This window comes from Miniopterus schreibersii, assembly GCF_964146895.1.
Source record: "Miniopterus schreibersii genome assembly, chromosome: 2".
Classification (NCBI taxonomy): Eukaryota; Metazoa; Chordata; class Mammalia; order Chiroptera; family Miniopteridae; genus Miniopterus; species Miniopterus schreibersii.
In genome coordinates this window covers 132,484,444-132,502,282 of record NC_138102.1, presented here as the reverse complement: position 1 = coordinate 132,502,282, position 17,839 = coordinate 132,484,444, and the positions used below count along the sequence as shown (strand labels likewise).

The following is a 17,839-nucleotide window of genomic DNA, read 5'->3' as shown; positions in this document are numbered from 1 at the left end:
TTGCAGCCACCTGGGAATCATATGGTACATCATGCTCAGTCTATCTTCTATTCTTAGATATTTGTCTGTTTCCTGGATTTCTCTGTGGCAGACCCTAAAACTCGGTAGATCAAAACCGGTTCCCAACTTCCCTCTCACTTGCCTGCCTCAAGGATGGGAAAACCCAAATCTTCCCATTTATTTCACTTTCCTACCCTCACAACTCAGGGTGGTATAAATTCCAGCCATTGGGAAGTAAGCTGAAGATCTCTGAGGTTGAAGGAAAGTTCCAGGAAATTTTGCTGTCCAAATTAAATGGGACAGCCAAAACTAGTATCATCTCTTACCCATTTTTTCTGCTTTGTAAGGAATGAGATGTCTAGAGCTGTATTAGCCATCTTTCATCCATGAGGGAAAAGTTAAGAAAATTGAAGGCTTTGGCCTGGAGATTGTTGAATATTTAAATCAATGCCAGCAACTGCCAATATCTGAATTTCTTGTTATGATGAGAAAAATAACTTGTTTTAACCTACTTGTGTTTGGGTTTTCTGTTTTTTACAGCTAAATTCATTTATAAATATCACTGTTCCTGACATTCATGATTAGAAATAATACAGTGATGAGTATCATTGTACACAAATACTTACATAGCAGCAACTTAACATTAAAGTCAGGGAGGAAGAGAATTAGGATCCTGCATTTCCAGCATTTCTTCTTCTTGGCCATATGCAGCTCTGTCATACATTATCTTTTGTTTGTGGGGACCAGAAAAATAGTGCACATAAGGTTTCCTAATTTCTTCTAAAAGACAAGTAGTTAAAAGAGGAAATAGATTGCCCTGGCCAGTGTGCTCAGGTGGATGTCGTCCCATGCACTGAAAGGTTGCCAGTTTGATTCCTGGTGCCCGGGTTGCAGGCTCGATCCCCAGTGTGGGGCATGCAGGAGGCGGCCAATTGATGTATCACTCTCACATTGATGTTTCTCTCCCCCATCCCTTTCTCTCTCTAAAAATCAATAAAAAATCTTTTTTTTAAAAAAAGTGGAAATAGGTATTTTATAAATCAGAATCTTATCTCTTCAAGTAGGATATTTTGTCAAATGCACCATGCCATGCTATTCAGTATCCACTAATACAGAAATCAACAAGAGTTTTGTTGTTGTTTTTTTAGAGCCAGGTTTGTGTGAATTGGGTTACATTTTAGACTGTCATGAATTAACTCTCAATATGTTAGACTGGAAATCATTAAGGGTTCGGCTATTTTATCACCTCAAAATAAATATGGAGAATCTAAGAAGCTACACTGAACTACCATTTGAAGTAAAAAGGAGCAGGTTAAATTGAAAAATAGATATTGAAATTGTATTTGATTGGCAGGCACTTGACAATGCAAAACATGAATCTGGTGAATCTACCTCCATGACTCCGACTTACTCCCCAGTCTTGAGGCTGGTCCTAGTTCAAAGTAAAGGCATGCAGATGCTTTTCAGTATAATAGGGAATCAGAGTATATAAGACCTGAAGTGTCCAAAATAAAGATGCTCTCGCTCAGTTCCACTAGTGTCTTTAGGATGGAAGATTGCTCCAGATCCGCCAGACTGCCTGCAAGTTGCTCTAGACTAGACTTCCATTTGTGAGCACAGAGTAAAACTGAACTGGCATCAGCAACAGAGTGAAAAAGCAACCTAAGGAAATCCTCTATCTGATAAGGGGTTAATATCCAGAATATATAAAGAACTCCTAATTCAACAACAATAAAAACATATAATCTGATTTTAAAATGGGCAAAGAAAATGGTATTCAAATGGCCGACAACCATATATGAAAAGATGCTCAACATCACTAATCACTAGGGAAAGGCAAACCAAAACCACAATGAGATATCGCCTCACACTCATTTAGAATAGCTATAATCAAAATACCAGAAAATAACAAATGTTGGCAAGGATGTGGAGAAATTGGAAACCTTGAGCACTGTTGGTAGGGATGTCAAATGGTATAGCCCCTATGGAAAACAGTGTTGTGGTTTCTCAAAAAATTAAAAATAGAATTAGCATATGATCCAGCAATCCCACTTCTGGGTATGTATCCAAAAAAATTGAAAGCAAGATCTTGAAGAGATATTTACACATCCACTTTCAGAACAGCATTATTTACGGTAGCCAAGAGGTGGAAGCAACCCAAATGTCCATAAGAAGCTGAGTGGATAAAGAAAATGGTGTATATACATACAATGGAATATTATTCAGCCTTACAAAGGGAAGAAAGAAGGGAGGAAATGCTATCACATGCCACAACATGGATTTTGAGGACATTATGCTAAGTGAAAGAAGCCAGTTACAAAAAGACAAATACTGTATAATTCCACTTACATGAGGTATCTAGGGTAGTCAGATATATAGACAGAAAGGAGAATGGTGGTTGCCAGGGACCAGGAGGTAGGGAGAGGAAGATGGGGAATTGTTATTTAAGGAGTACAGACTTTCAGTTTTGCAAAATGAAAATGTTCTGCAGATGGTTGCACAGCAATGTAAATATACTTAACAATGAACAGGAGGAAAAGGAGATCAAGATCATAAGTGGCCCACAAAACTTAAAATACTGTATCTACTATCTTGGCCCATTAAAGAAAAAGTTTACTGATCCCTGCCAACAGTATTATTCATGGCACATTTTGCGTTTTGTATTGTGTTGGTGTATTAGGTACAAGATATAGGAACCACTCACACCATTTTAAGGAAAAGGGGATTTAATACAGGGAATCAGGAGCTCACAAAAATCACTGGAAAGTTTAAAGGAAGGGTCACTTAGCAGGGCTTCCAGGAATGATTCCCAGGACGAGACTGCTGAACTGGTCTACAGGGGCAGCTGCCACCCCTGCAATAATCAGAAAGGTCCGAGTCAGAGGACTCCACTGGTACTGTTAAGTTCAAAGAGATCCCATGGTAGCTGTGACCCAAGAAACAGGAAGCCACTGCTGCACCTGCGACTACCTGGACGCTGAAATAATGCTGCCGAAAAGCCCAGGGTGTCCACTCTGAGTTTGCAAAGCAGATGACTCCAGCCTGGGATCCACCTTCCAAGTGCTTCTAATTGGCATAAGTAGAACCCTAACCGCAGGGAGGTGGAGGAATGTGGCTTTTCTTTGTTTAGCCCCTGCAGTATGAGAAAGCACACTACCGATTTGGAATGGGTGCTGAGAGCCGGTTCAGAGCACCCGCCATTGCTGGTTTGTGGCTTTAGGCTCTTTCCACCTCTTCTCACTGGCCAATTCCTTATTCTTTGATGTGAGAAGGCTTCTCTGCCACTCCCTTCTCTACCTCCATCCAACCTTCCTGGATGGATTTCCCTTTTGTGAGCTTCCATAGCTCTTGGCTCTGGCTCTGCAGTGTGTATATCCCTCCATATGGTAATAGCTTGGATTCTTCCTCCACTAGACTACAAGCTCCTTGAAAGCAGAAACTCAGTCTTATTTATCATTGTGCAGGTAATCAGTGTATATTGTTGACAATAATAAATAGTTCCTATATTATAACATTCTAAGTAGAAGTTCTCTTATTTTCTCTGCTCCATACTCTTGTATGCTGATATCTGTATATAGTGAAAGCTCAGTAAATATTAACTTTCTGGCTTTCTTTTTGACATTGCAAAGAAAAGTCCCACCAGTACTGTACATGTGTGTCCATATTTGACTCTTATACCTATACAGGTTATTTAATACTATGGAGTGGCTAGTATGTGAACATTTTTATATATATGTATACACACACACACACACACACACACACGTACTCAAATGAGTGTATATAAAAGCATCACAAGTATCCTATTAGGTAGACACTATTTTTATTCCCATGTTATAGATTAAGAAACTGGAGCTTAGAGAAGGTAGGTAACTTATCTCCTGTTATACAGTATATGACAGGACTGGGACTCACCTCAAGGTCTGGCTAATACCAAAATTTATATTCTTAACCACTGTCATGATGATGATTGTGATAATGGTGACAACTGATAATTCCAGACATTGTGCTAGGCATTTCACATGTGTATCTTTAGCTATATACTTCCTTGCATAGACTTGATGCTTGATAGTTATTACATATGGTAAGGTAGACAAAGCTCTTGATACCTGTGGTCTCTTCCTGTCTCTGCTCGTAATTCACTGTGTAACCTCAGGTAACTATTAACCCTTCTGAGTTCCAGTTTTCTCTGCATATCAGTGAATTGTCTTAAAAATAATTCTAGCTCTAAAATTTTAGAACTCTGCGAATGAATTCTACTTTGTATTTTATTCTATAATTATTTCTTCCATATACCAAGAGCTTTCTCACCCTTTAAATTCCAAGTTCTTATAAGATCTTGATTTTGTTTTATATTATTTTTCTCACATTCTCCATGGTACCTAGACTGGTGCTCTGCATAGTATGTACCAGGCTCATGATAGGCATATATAGATATAGATTGAGGTGTGCCCAAGGGGAAATACCTGTCTTCACAAGAAGCTGTGTTTATTGTCATGTTACCTTCCTTTGCAGATGACATTCAACTGTAATTTAGGGCTACCTCAGAGAAATCAGCAATTAGCACCTTTGGCAACTTTCCTGTAGTCAGAGAGAAGATTCTTATCCTTAAAGCAGAGCTGCAGTCACTATTCAAGCATCTACCCGTGGGACTGAATGCAGAAAGGTTTCTTTTATGAAAATTATGCTGCGTGCATGTAAAAGAGTCTTGGCTTATGGATAATGCCAGACATAGTAGGGGGTTTTCTGTAGGGTTCCAGTTTTTATTCTGTTCCCCATTTCTTATAAGGCAATCTGAAACCACAAATCATTTCGTAGCTTTTCTGAATCTTTGAGGAATCGCTTTTTAGAAAATGAAGTTTAAAAAAGGAACTAGAATTCTCCCCAAACATATGAATGACTTATGCACAATGCAAAACATTTCTGAAACTTTGACTTTGTATCTGTAGTTGAGTTTCAAGAAAAAAGCTATCTTAAATACAGATCAAGTAGGGAATTAAGTCAAAAAGCATGTAAACAGGGAAAGAGAATAACTTTTAAAAATAGCTGTTTTTAGCTGCTAGTTTATATCCTGGGGGAATGGTAAAATTTACCTTTGGAGTAAATGAAACTTTTGTTTGAAGAGAAAAAAAAAAAAAGATGGGCCTTTTTAGATTATGACTTAGTCCCTATGGGGGAGGGTTTGACAACAAGAGTTTCATTGTTTGGAATAATAACATTATAGAGAGTTGGACCTGAAGAACTCAGAAAAAAGATGGAATAGAGGAAGTCTGAGCAAAATGACAGCAGACAGGGCCTGAGGAGACGGTAACAGTGAGAAATTTCCTATGTTGAAAATGGCCAAAGAACTTTGGATACTTTTATTTCCTGTCCTGCACTATATTATTATTTCCAGACTTTCAATAATAGTCTGTTATAAACAACCACATGTATATAATGGTGCTTGGGGAATAAATGAGAGGATAGTGGTCACAAGTAGGATGAGGTGGGGCAAAGAGAACCGCAAGAAAGACAAAAATAGGAATTTAGACTAACAGATGGTGAAGAATTCCTTCTTGGCCTTGGGATAACCTTGGGGCATTCCCTGTTTATTAAAAGACTGGATAACCCGGCCAGCATGGCTCAGTGGTTGAGTGTTGACCTATGAACCAGGAGGTCACAGTTCGATTCCCGGTCAGGGCACATGCCCGAGTTGGGGGCTTGATCCCCAGTAGGGGGCATGCAGGAGGCAGCCGATCAATGACTCTCTCATCATTGACGTTTCTATGTCTCTCTCCCTCTCCCTTCCTCTCTCTGAAATCAATAAAAACACATTTTTGAAAAAAAGATTGGATAAACTTAGAAGTCTGGGACACTTGAGGTCATTCCAGGCTACACCTAAAGGGTTAAAGCCAATCCCCTAGCAATGGGAAAACCCCAAACTGTGCTTGGTCAGCATAGACGGGTCCTCATGCTCTTGGTTTGGTTTTCTTCAAGGACTTGACTAGAGTATCCACATAAAAAATTGGAGACCAATATTAAGAATTATTCATCTGACTGGTGAAACTGCACATTTAAAAACAGTAACAAAACAGAACTCTGTAACCTGTTCATATGTGGATCTATGCATATCTTAGTAACTGTCACCATGGTAGCAAGGCAGTTGACAAGGGTGCCTTCTTAGCGCAGTACATACAAAGGAGAGAGATCACAGCTGATCACGTACTGTTTCATACCTTTCTTTATTTAATTGTGTTGATCCTACGTCAATGACTGTTAGCCTGGGACACTTCTCTCCCTAATAGCATCAAGCACAGTGTTAGGAATATATCAGGCACTCATGAACTGAATTAAATAAATGGTGTTTCTGCTGTGCCTTCCTTCCCAAGCTATAGAGTCACCTGGCAGAGATTTGATATTAAAAAATGGCTCCTGCATTTGTCTAGGGGATCAGAACTAGGCCGTGTTCCTGATTGGGCTGGCCCAACGTGGATTTCAGGTTGAGGGTGTGGAAGGACAGTGTTGAGGTACTCTGAAACACTATACAATGGTACCCCGGTTTTTGAACATCTCCATTGATGAGCATTTCAGTTTATGAGCGCCGTAAACCCAGAAGTAAATGCTTCGGTTTTCGAACATGCCTCGGAAGTCGAACATGCCATGTGGCTTCCACTGAGGGCAAGATCCTGAGGCCTAGCTGTCCGCTGTGGATCCCTCAGTTTTCGAATGTTTCAGAACTCGAACGGTCTTCCGGACGGGATTACAATAGAAAACCGAGGTACCACTGTATTGTTAGAAGACTAGTGTGTGAGTGATGGTACAAGAATAAGTAGGTGTTTTCATCAGCGAGGCCATCCCAAGGCCCGGAAGCTCTGTGTAAGGCCTTGCGGCGCTGTTCCCTGGGTGCTGAGACAAGCCTGGCCGCAGTTCCTGGAGGGTTTAATGCCAGGCCTAAGTTAAACCCCGAGGACAGGCAGCTCACAGATTCGGGCTTCAGATGAGATCGCATTTTAAGCTCCTACTCCCACCTTCTACACAGCGAACACTCAGCCTGGGAAGCCTCCTTATTATAACTCCTTGAGTTAATGGTAATCCTTTATTACAGCCTTTTCCCTAATATTCTTACATTTCATTTTAATTGTCCTCTATATTAGTGCTCTGCATTTCAGTTACTTTCATTTTTATTTGTAATGTTTTGTAATTTCACTTTTTAAAAAAGTCTTTAAACATAGACACATCTTCTTTATTTTAATAGCCATGGTGCCCATATTTGCCACTTAAAATCTGGGTTCCTGTAGTTTCAACAGATCCACAAAGTGTGCTGCCTCCAGCTGATAGATTGATATTCTAATCATGTTCAAGGCTGAAAGCAGCTGCAAGAATTTGTCCTTGGAATTCTTTAGCAGTATCTTCCAGTTGATAAAGCCCAAATTTGCCAGTTGGGTAGATCAGCCACTAAGACATGATTATCATGATATCACCCTCACTGGGACGAACCGAGCAGAACCGGCCTCTTGTAGAATAAGCTGCAGCAGTCACCATTCCCAGAGAGGAACAGGTTAAATCTTTCCAAACCTGCTAAGGAATTTGACCTAGTTCCTGGAAGCTAGAGCATAACTTGAAAGTATAATTGGTCGCAAATGTTTCTTTCTTCCTCAGAATTGCTTTTGAACCCCTGTGAGACAGAAGACGTCTCTCTTCACATGGATTCAGACTACCACTGTTGATAAACTTGACAAATTAAATATGAAATTATGGGCGTGGACAATTAATGTCACTTCATTTTATCAAAAAATATTTAGGTCTCTAGTTGTGAAAGTCTACGAATACACAGATGTGGTTATTAACACTCAAGTCTCATATCTATATTTTTGCCACTGTATTTAGCACAGTGCCAGGCGTAGGTGCTCAGAGAATGTTTGTCGAATGAGTGAATGAATAAAAAGCTCTTCATAACTGATTCCTACCTAATCTTTCAGTTTTATTCCCCCTCCCCCCAAAAATATCATTTAGTTTACACTGTGGCAAAATAGCTATGCAGTTTTCTAAACACCTCTCCTGCTTTCCCACTTCTGTACCTTCGCTGTTGCCATTCCACTGCCTGGAATGCTCCTCTCCCATATCCCAGACTATGAAATTGTCACTGTTTTCTTATCTTAAATGCTACTTTCTTCATGAAAAATTTACTGATTATCTCAAGAAGATATAAGCCTTTTCTCCTCTCATAAAAATTTGAACCTCTTGTTTATTTATCATCAATCACCTTATATTTTTATAATTATTATATATATGTATATATATATATATATATATACCTTCTTGAAGATAGGCACTGGGTCTTATTAATCTTTACAGTGACTAGCATACAGTAGACAATAATTAATCAGTTTTGCTAATGCTATACTTACTATGAGCCCCAGCAAATTTTTATCATTTTTCTTAATAAAATCTAAATGTTCTCATATATGGACATCATTCAAACTCCAGAAATAGATTGAAATTGTACCTTTGTCAACATTTTCTTTCCAGTTAATTCTGCAGGAGATTGAAGCACTCTAGTAAAACTCTCCTTTTGTGTTTTAAATGTCTATGGACATGTTTGGTTCTTTTAGTAACATCGTTAGCATGATTACAATTCTTATCTTGTGCTCCTCAGATCTTTTGAGTATTTTTTTCCTTAAGTATGTATGTGTCCTTAAATTCTTAATTCCTCTGATCATTCATTACTGTCACCTTCCCTGCCTTACTAAAAGGTGGCATTTCCATCCATTCATCCATTTACATATGAGGCAGAGGTTTTCATGGAGACCCTTGGGGCTGTGCTTTCTGCATATTATTAAGCATTTCTTTATACAAATGACCTCTTCTTGACACTTAATGATAAAACCAAATATTGTCTTCCATTTTTAAAAAAAACTATCCATTGCCACCTGCAAGGCATAGAGAGCGAGGAGATGGAGCACAGATTATCCCAGAATTGAGCCTGGAAATGAATTGAGAAACTTCTCTCTTGAAAGCAGATACATCCCTGTGTGCTTTAGTTCCTAAAACGTCTAGCCCTCCTGAGGAACATTTGTTATATCTCACTTGGGAGAGCCTAAGGACTTAAGACAAAAGATATAAAGAGGTGAACAAAATGTCCTTTATAAAATTTGGGATAATCTTTATTCTGACCAGTGTATGGATAGCAGTCCTGGATCACAACTTTCCAAGTCTTTTAAAACCATTATTCCTGAAGTAAATGCTCCTCCAGTCAAGCCCTCACCAGTTTTTATTTTATATAAAATTCTCTTTTTACCATGCTCTTCTTGCAATACAGCTGTGATTCTGCCTATTTTCTTTCTGTATCACTCTCTCACACCTTTCCGCCTTTTCTAATTATATCTTGTTCCTTCCTTAATTCTCTGTATTCTGATTTACATCATAATATTTAGTCATAAAATACTTTTCCATTTTTGAGGTAATTTCATAGTCTTCATGACTTAATTGATCTTTTTCAAAACATCAGTTTCTTATTGATACATGAAAATTATCTGAAGTTTAAATTTCAGTGTCTATAAAGCAAGTTTTATTGGAATACAGCCACACCCATTCATTATGTATTGTCTATGGTTGCCTTTCTTGCTACAACAGAGTTGAACAGTTGCAACAGAGACCATATGGGCTGCAAAGCCTAAACTATTTATACTATCTGGTCATTTACAGGAAAAGTTTACCAACCTCTGGTCTACAACATAGTTGGCTGAGACTACAAAAGATTTAGGGTAGGAAGAGGGAAATACCACGGCCCAGTGGAAGTGGATTTTTTAAAAATAAAAACAGAAAACAAGCAGGTAGAACAAGGGAGCAAATCAGGATGTTAGCTTAGGTAGACCACCATATTTTCACCTGAATCATTATTATAAGATCCTTCCAAATCTGGGCTCTCCCCATCTTGCAGATTTCTCCCAGAGTTCTCTTCGTAATCTACTGCTCTGATCAGACAGTGTTCCTCAGAAACCTCCGTGGGTTTCCCTATGTGCAGACCTCTCCATCGGGACCACTTAGCCAGGGTCCTGCATGCTCTGACTGCATCTCAATTTTCCAGGTCTCACCTTCGATAGAACCAGACACCCAGCCTGAATTTCAGGATTCTGTGCTTCCACTCATACTTTCTATACTACTTGGAATGCTTTTTTCTCTTCACCAAGTCCTAGACACACGTTATTATCGTTATCGTGAAATATTTCAAGCATACAGAGAAGTAAAGAGAAGAATATAGGAATATGTGTGCATTCACCACCAGGCTTTGTCAGATCTTACCATTTTGCCATGCTCTTTAGTTTTCACAAAGTACATATTACAGACTTAGATATTTAGAAACTTTCTAAGTAGACCTCTTTGATGAACCCAATCAGAATTAAACTCTCCTTCCTGTGATTTCTTATAACACTTTCTTTGTACCTCTATCATCTGACCTATTCTGCCCTAATAAAATATTTTCTTTGATTATTTCTTACTATTATCATTCCCAGAGTAGACTCTTTTAAATAGTCCAAGGAAAAGACATTTAAAATTTTTTAAATTGTGTTTATTTTAAAATGTACATTAGAAATATGTCCACACAAGTATTTAAAAATATATAGCTAGAACATCAACTCCATGATTTCCCAGATATTCTTTAAGATATGGCTAACATAGGTAGAGATATTAAAAATTATTGAGTAAATCATATTAGAAAAATATTGAGTTAATAAAAATACAGAAGATACGGCAAAAATTTGAAGGTTATGCTCAAAACGATTTAGCTTAGGAAACTTAGCTTATTAGAACAGGGATCCAACTCCAATTATTTTTGTATACCGTAAGTATCCAGCTAACTCAGAAGAGATGCTTATTGAATTGATTTCTCTCTCTGACAGTGAAATCCTTGAAAATCATACAGAACCTGCGAAACCTCTGACCAACCACTTTTAAGACATTCCCCCACATTGAATACCCCTGACGCATATGCCAGGGACAGATGGTGTGTTTTTCCCCCTCTCCTTCCCTTGTCTGTTATGACAAGTTGCCCCAATTGGGGCTTGATAAATATGAGTAATGCTAATAATAGTCATCTTCTGAAGGAACGAGGAGCCAAGGCTGCCATAATCCTCTTATTAGTATCACTTCAACAAACCAGTGTCAGCAAATTTCAGTTTGATTTGATCCAGCACACACACACACACACACACACACACACACACACACACACTCCCTCAGAATACTTTATGTATTTTTTAGAGTAATATTTCTCAGTCTCCTTTAAAAAATCACTATTTCATGGCATCTTTTCATTATCGTTAACCCTGAACCGTCTGAAGTCAAGTTGGCAACTGAACGTGGCCTTGAGACTTGGTGGTGAGGAATGTGCAACGTTAGCCAAGTTATGTCAACTAGTTACAAAACTGCTGTCCTGTCTTCCAGCTTTTCTGAGTAAATGTGACCCTTTCGGAAGTTTCACTCTGCTACCCTAAAATGACTTTAAGTGTTCTCAGGTATCAGAGGGTCCTAATTGTGGTGAAACCTTTCACTTTGTTTCCTTTAGCCTGCGCTTTGAGGGAGTGTGGGAAGTAGGAGGAACCCCTGAGGCCTCTGAGTCACAAGGAAAATTAGAACATGTCTGAAGTTTGGTTTAACCCCCAAAGCTTCACTCGGAGGCCAGATAAGCTTCCGAGAGAAGCCAATAAACTTCTGTAAGTGGCGTTAACTTCTTTGTTCCCTGACTCCTACTGCTAAGGCACAGGTCCTTCCTGTCCTTCCTGATCTTAAAACTCCACGCCAGGCCTGGCTTGTAACCAGAGTATATAACCTTATACTTTGTCATCCAAAAGAAGACAGTTCTGAAAATGAAATGGGATATTAGGGGAAAAGGGCATAAACCACCGAGGGAAATTGTGATGTTAAGTCAAAATACTTAGAACATTTTGAGCCCCTTATCCTGTAGCAGAGCCTATCAAATGAGGGTCTAGATTTCAACCTGAAAGTCTGTGGGGTTTCTTAGCAAATTTAAAGTTTTGTCTTCATTTCAATGAGATGCCTGTGTTCTTTGCATTGTTTACATTGATCTGTTGTTTGTCCCTAAGTGGGAGAACTTCCATTGTCCCTGGCCAAAAAGAACAGAAGCAGAATTCACACACAGTGAAAGTTCAAGCCCATTGAAAATCAAAGGTCAGCAAGGCCATTAGTAAAGAGGCGTAGTAGTTCGGAGAGAGAAAAGTGAGGCGAGGTAGTGGAGGGTGCTGACCTCAGGGGCTGTGTGTACATTCTACCACAATCATTTTGCAAGAGGAGGTGGAGTTTCGGCAAAATCGCATGCGTGACATTAATATTAATTTGCACTTAATTTTTATCAACTTCTAAATTATAAATTTGCATTGATTTTCTAAGAGCATAAGGATCTTTCTTACACCTAGATTTATGTCGGTACATATTAAAGAAGCATGATAACAAAATATTCTGTGGGAATTTAAAAAGTTTAAGATTAATTAGTCTGGTTGGAGCCAAGTTTTGCTTTGATTCCATTGTCTTCCTAATACATCTCTGCCCTCTGGTGGTGTAGTTGCTAACGGAAGCGGAATACTCTATTTCCTTTATAAATGTGTCCTTTCAAAATTCACTTATAGGTCAGAGTGTAGAAGAAAGAATAAGTTCCCTGTAGAAACAATGTTAAGAAAGGAAAATTTCCCTGTAGAAACAATATTACAACTAATGGCAAATATTGCAAGATAGCCCACAAAACCCCATAGTGGCCCCGTGTCCCTTTATCTAAACCTGCCCCCACTGCCCTCCTTGCTGCCAAACCAAACGAAACACCACATCCACAGTCGATGCCTCCACCACCACTACTCTGTCACCGTCGCCACCAGAAGTGGAAAGAAGAGGGAAGGGGGTTAGCGCTTTGGTCAAATCCAGCATTGTTATTTATAGGCACAACTTCTGCTCTGAAACCCCACACCCCTTCTGGCACCTTCAAAGGAGTGGACCACCCTGAGGCCCAGCTGTCGGCTGAGGATCCCTCGGTTTCCGAACGTTTCAGAACTTGAATGGGCTTCCAGAACGGACCACATTCGGAAACCGAGGCACCACTGTACTCTCAAGCATTCCTACGCACAATTGTCGGTGGTACTCCCAGTGAATGGTAGTCAAATGGAAATACGTAAAATATGATTACCAATTATAGGAACATCTTTTCTCTCTTTACATAGTATCTAGATTATATAGATATCCATAAAATAAAGAAACTCTTCATTTATTTCCTCTCACACTACCTGTGAATCAGTTAGGAACTCTGTCAATACAGAGTGGCTGCACTGGTTTGATCACTTAGTAATTAGCTATTCAAGTCAAAGGCTGAAAAAAGTTTACATGACTAAAAAGCTTTCCGTCTACCCTCGAGAAGAATATTTCCCATGTAGCTCTTGCATTGATAGTATCAATTAGACCCAACAGTCCTTCATGGTGGTGAGCAGTAGAAATAGTCACTTGTCAATTAAATCACACTTCTGCTAATGTAAAATTGGATTTTCAATTTAATAACTAAATGAATCTATTCTTCAGTGCTACAGAGATCAAGGGTTCTCTGAGTTCCCAGATTGGTCCAGAAAATAAGGGCAGTATTTATTAACCTCTAATTTCTCAGCCAGCTTTGGTATTATCTTAATAATCATAATAATGAATACCATTTACTGATTTCTTACTACATGCCATATACCATACTATGTGCTTTACCAACCTTTTCATTTAAGTCTCCTAACGACCCTATGGGATAGGTTATATTATCTTTTTATTGGCTGAAACTTAGAAATGTTAACTTCCCAAGATCCAAAACTAGTGTAGAGCTGTGATTTAAACTCAATCATTTTAGCCTTAAAACACCCATGCTTTTACCCCCTAATATATATGTTGGCTTGTTTTTAATGGTAGAGCTGACTACTGTGAGTGACTTTACTCTTAGAGGGGGTGTAGTAAATGGCAATGCTTTATTATAAAGGTGGTCAGAGTCCAGAATCTTGAACCCAGCCTAAAAATTGGCTACATGTGCTTATTTTTTTGGCAATCCTTTATTATTTATGTGATTTTCATATTTGAAATTTCTCTAGTTAGGTTTCCTGAAAAATTATTTTGTTGTTGACATCAATGTTTAGTCAATCAAATGTGTCTGATCATTAATAGAGATGGAATATTTAGTGATTTTCTTGGTTTTGGCAACAATGCACAAACACATAGCAGAAAAGAATTGTGACAATATAACCCTTCAAAGTATTAATTCTGAATTTTCCTCCCTCTCCCAGACTGTACAAATGAATAGACATATGTCATAAGAAAATCAAGGTGACATATATTCAACCAAAAGAGCTACTGGCATAGAAAGATTCAGGTACATTCTGACAGAGCCTTTGCTCTCAGAGATTAGATAAGGTATGTTCTCAAAGCAAACAGAGCAGTGGGAGAGAAGAGGCGACATGGACAAAAAGGCACAAGGGCGAGAAACCCCAAGCCCTCTCTGGACTCTGCCCTGCCACTAGCCCAGAGCCAGGGTACTGCTTAGAAGCTGAGGCAGAGCTGAGGTGATCCTCTCAATATGAATATATTCATATTCTTCTGATTGGCGATCTCTTGGGAATGATCCCCCATCTAACAGCCCAGGGCACTCATAAACACCATTCTGTTCCCATTTCTGACCCCAGACTGGAGAAAGAAGACTTGTAGTCCTTGATGGGTGATGGTGCAGAAGGCTTGGACCCTTTCCAGGGTGATGCTGGTGATAGCTGAAAGGGAAATGCTTGTTCTAAAGAAAGCAGGAGTATTTGGAATCAATGTGAAATCATCCATTGAGCCAGGATGGCAGAAGAATGCACTACTCCGTTACAGAGTGTTAAGAAGTGTTAAGAGTGTTAAGCAGAGAATACTAGAGCTGGGAGAGAACTTGGAGAACTTCTGTTCCCACCCTTCCACATCGCAGAGGAGATCGAGAGAGTACCTGACTTGTTCAAGGTCAAAGAGCTGGTTAATGGCTCAGGCTGAACCAGAAATAAGATGTCCTGAGTGAGTTTAATTGTCTCCTCTGCACGGCACATGCAAACCTGGCTTGGGAGCTCTTTGTTTGGAGAAATGGATTTCTCTCTCATGCTCTCTCAGGTCACGTTAAGTTGAATGAGGGTCCAGCTCCTAAGTTCTTAGAAGCCCAAATTCAGTAATAGCTGACTGATTCCAAAGTTAAGTTTTTGTTGGAGTAAGTGTATTGCCGTACGATATAGTGAAGATATTTTTTTCATGGTTGGGAGAGCATAACTGCTTAGAAATAATTTCTCATTCACAGAGACTCCGAGACTGCTCACATTCGCACACAGGCGCCTGAGACAGAGCGGCAAGTGCATTTAATTTTGTTGAAGAGTCCAAGCTTCCCTCTCCATGACAAATGAGGACCTGACATTCCTTGTATGTCTGTTCTTCTGCTCGCGCTTCCATGAATACTTACATCACTAGAATTTTTACAGGCAGAGAACGAGGGTGTCACCCTACTGCTCAGCACTGCTCTAACCCACTTTGTAATTTATACGCCCCCAACAATTTACCTTTGGACATTGCAGTGGCTCCATGCCACCCACCCTCATTACAGCAATGAAACTCACCAGGTTGAGCTTTCTCCAATTGATCTCCATGGGCTTCTGTTCCCTTTACCATTTTCTATGTCTTTAGAAACTTTTTTAAAGAGAAACACTAGTTTTTAGCACCACTTTATGTATGTCAGTGTACCAAAGTTTCTTTTTTGTGACACATAAAAAACTTTAAAGACTTCTCTTAGAGGCGGATTGATGGAACGTTCAAGTAAAATCTTTGTTTATAGGAAATGGGGATAGCCAGGTACTAAAAAAATCAAAAAATGTTTCTCATAAATATTAAGTTGACTTCCAACGAACATTTTATGCTCAACTGTTAACACTGCGCACATTGTTTCTGTTCAACCAGTTTCAGAACTTCATGACACAGCTGAGTGGTAGGCTGGGTAATAGGGTAGCACAATGGGAGTCTTTTTTCCAAGGCGGGAATGTGAATAAAGTACCTGCAATCATAAAAAGAAACAAAATAGAGCGCATTAAAAACAAGAATTTTCACACTGGTCACATTAGTACGTACACTTCACTGGCATAGGGTTGTTGGGTACGGGAGGGAGTCTCAGCCACGAGACTCGGCCAGCATCCTCAGTCCTCCCCCATTTGTAGCCTAGAAGATCTCTGACATGTGTGCCTTTCAACTCACCGAAGCACTTTCCTTCAGCCAAGGAAGTGAACTTCATTAATAATGTACCAGTCATCAAAGCATTAATAAGGAAGCCAGGACTATCCTCACCGCAGTGTGAGCTGAGGCCCCTGCTTCCTGTTTTCTCAGGCAGTTTACAGAGGGGAGTGGAAAGAATCAGAGCTGTGGTGACCACTAGGGCCAAGTCGAGAGAGAAGAGTAGGGTTCATCCCCGTGGCCTCAGTAAAAGTGTAAGGCCAGGGGAACAGACAAAAGTGACAATACCTTTAGCCATCCTATGGGATTGCTTAAAAATTTGTTCTCAACCCTGGGCATATTAGAATTACCTGGAGAGGTGTTTTTTTTTTTTATTTTATTTGTTTTTTAATGTCTATACCCAGATCCCACCTCAAAAAAAAAAAAATACTGAACAGAATTTCTACATATGAGGCCTGGGTATCAGTACTTTTTAATAGTTGTTCTGGTGATTCTAATGCACAGCAAGCTGGAAAATCACTAGATAAAACAAGGGTCACAAACCTAAATGCCCACAGGTAACATATTAGGAATAAGGGTAACAGTAAGAATAGAGAGAGGAGACAGTGGCAAACTAAACAGTATGTTATCACCTAAGAGGACAACTGCTATTGAGCTCTGCCAACTGCTGTCATGGAGAAGTATGATGGCATTTTTGCCAGTACTTCTGATTTTTAAATGTGCATAGGTAACTTTTAAAAATTGGGTTATGTGATACATGCTACAACATGGGTGAACCTTGAAAACATTATGCTAAGTGAAAGAAGCCAGACACAAAAGGCTATATATTGTATGAGACCATTGATATGAAATGTCCAGAACAGGCAAATCCACAGAGGCTGGAAGTAGATTTGTGGTTGTCAGGGGCTGGGGGAGGGGAGAACAGGGTAGGACTGCTTCACGGATACCAGGTTTCTTTGGAGGTGATAAAAACGCTCTGCAATTAGATGGTGGTTGTGGCTGCACAACATTGCAAAATGTATTAAAAGCCACTGAACTGCACTGCACACTTTAAAATGTTTAATATGGTGAATTTCATGATTTATGAATTTTACCTAAAAAAAAAAAGTGAGGAAAAAAATTGTATTGTGTGGACCAACTCAGAGCAGGCCAAACAAAAACCTTTTATAGGAGCCAGAGGGGAATCTATATTGTAAAACCACATGGGAGAAAAACAGGATCCACAAATTGGGCTAAATATTTTTAAAGCCAATCTGCGGTCATAACGTATACCTCCGCATCCTTTTATGCCTCCATGCAAACTGGTAGCAGAGCTGTGCCTGCTGCACCCTTTCCACCTTAAGTCAGGCACAACCTGGTTTTTTCCTTGACAGTTGCGGATGCAGGGCTGCAAGCTAAGTGCACTGGGATTTGCCAGCCTATAAATAGAAGTAGGAGCCCCTGAGGTGCAGAGCAAGCTGGCTGATGAAACCAACGCTTGCTACCACTGCTCCTTCTTACTGCTTTGTCACTGAGAGTAAGAGGAGTAAATGAAACAAAATAACTACATTCATTAATTGTTTCTCCTTTATCAATTTTCCCCCAATGACTCAGTTGAATTCAC

At 39.5% G+C, this 17,839-nt stretch overlaps 1 protein-coding gene and 1 long non-coding RNA gene across 2 annotated transcripts in view; one reads left to right on the top strand and one right to left on the bottom strand.

The window, feature by feature from the left end:
- LOC308552198 overlaps positions 1 to 17,839 on the top strand; it is a 32,431-nt gene that overhangs the window by 3,888 nt on the left and 10,704 nt on the right. The gene's annotated exons all lie outside the window — the stretch shown is intronic.
- LOC308552196 (uncharacterized protein C12orf56) overlaps positions 10,537 to 17,839 on the bottom strand; it is a gene marked incomplete at its 5' end in the record, with an annotated part of 66,916 nt that continues 59,613 nt past the window's right edge. Inside the window, one exon of the mRNA XM_081127244.1 lies at positions 10,537 to 16,063. Within this exon, the coding sequence (XP_080983370.1) occupies positions 15,937 to 16,063 (127 nt within the window). The 3' untranslated portion in view covers positions 10,537 to 15,936. The remainder of the gene's footprint in view (positions 16,064 to 17,839) is intronic.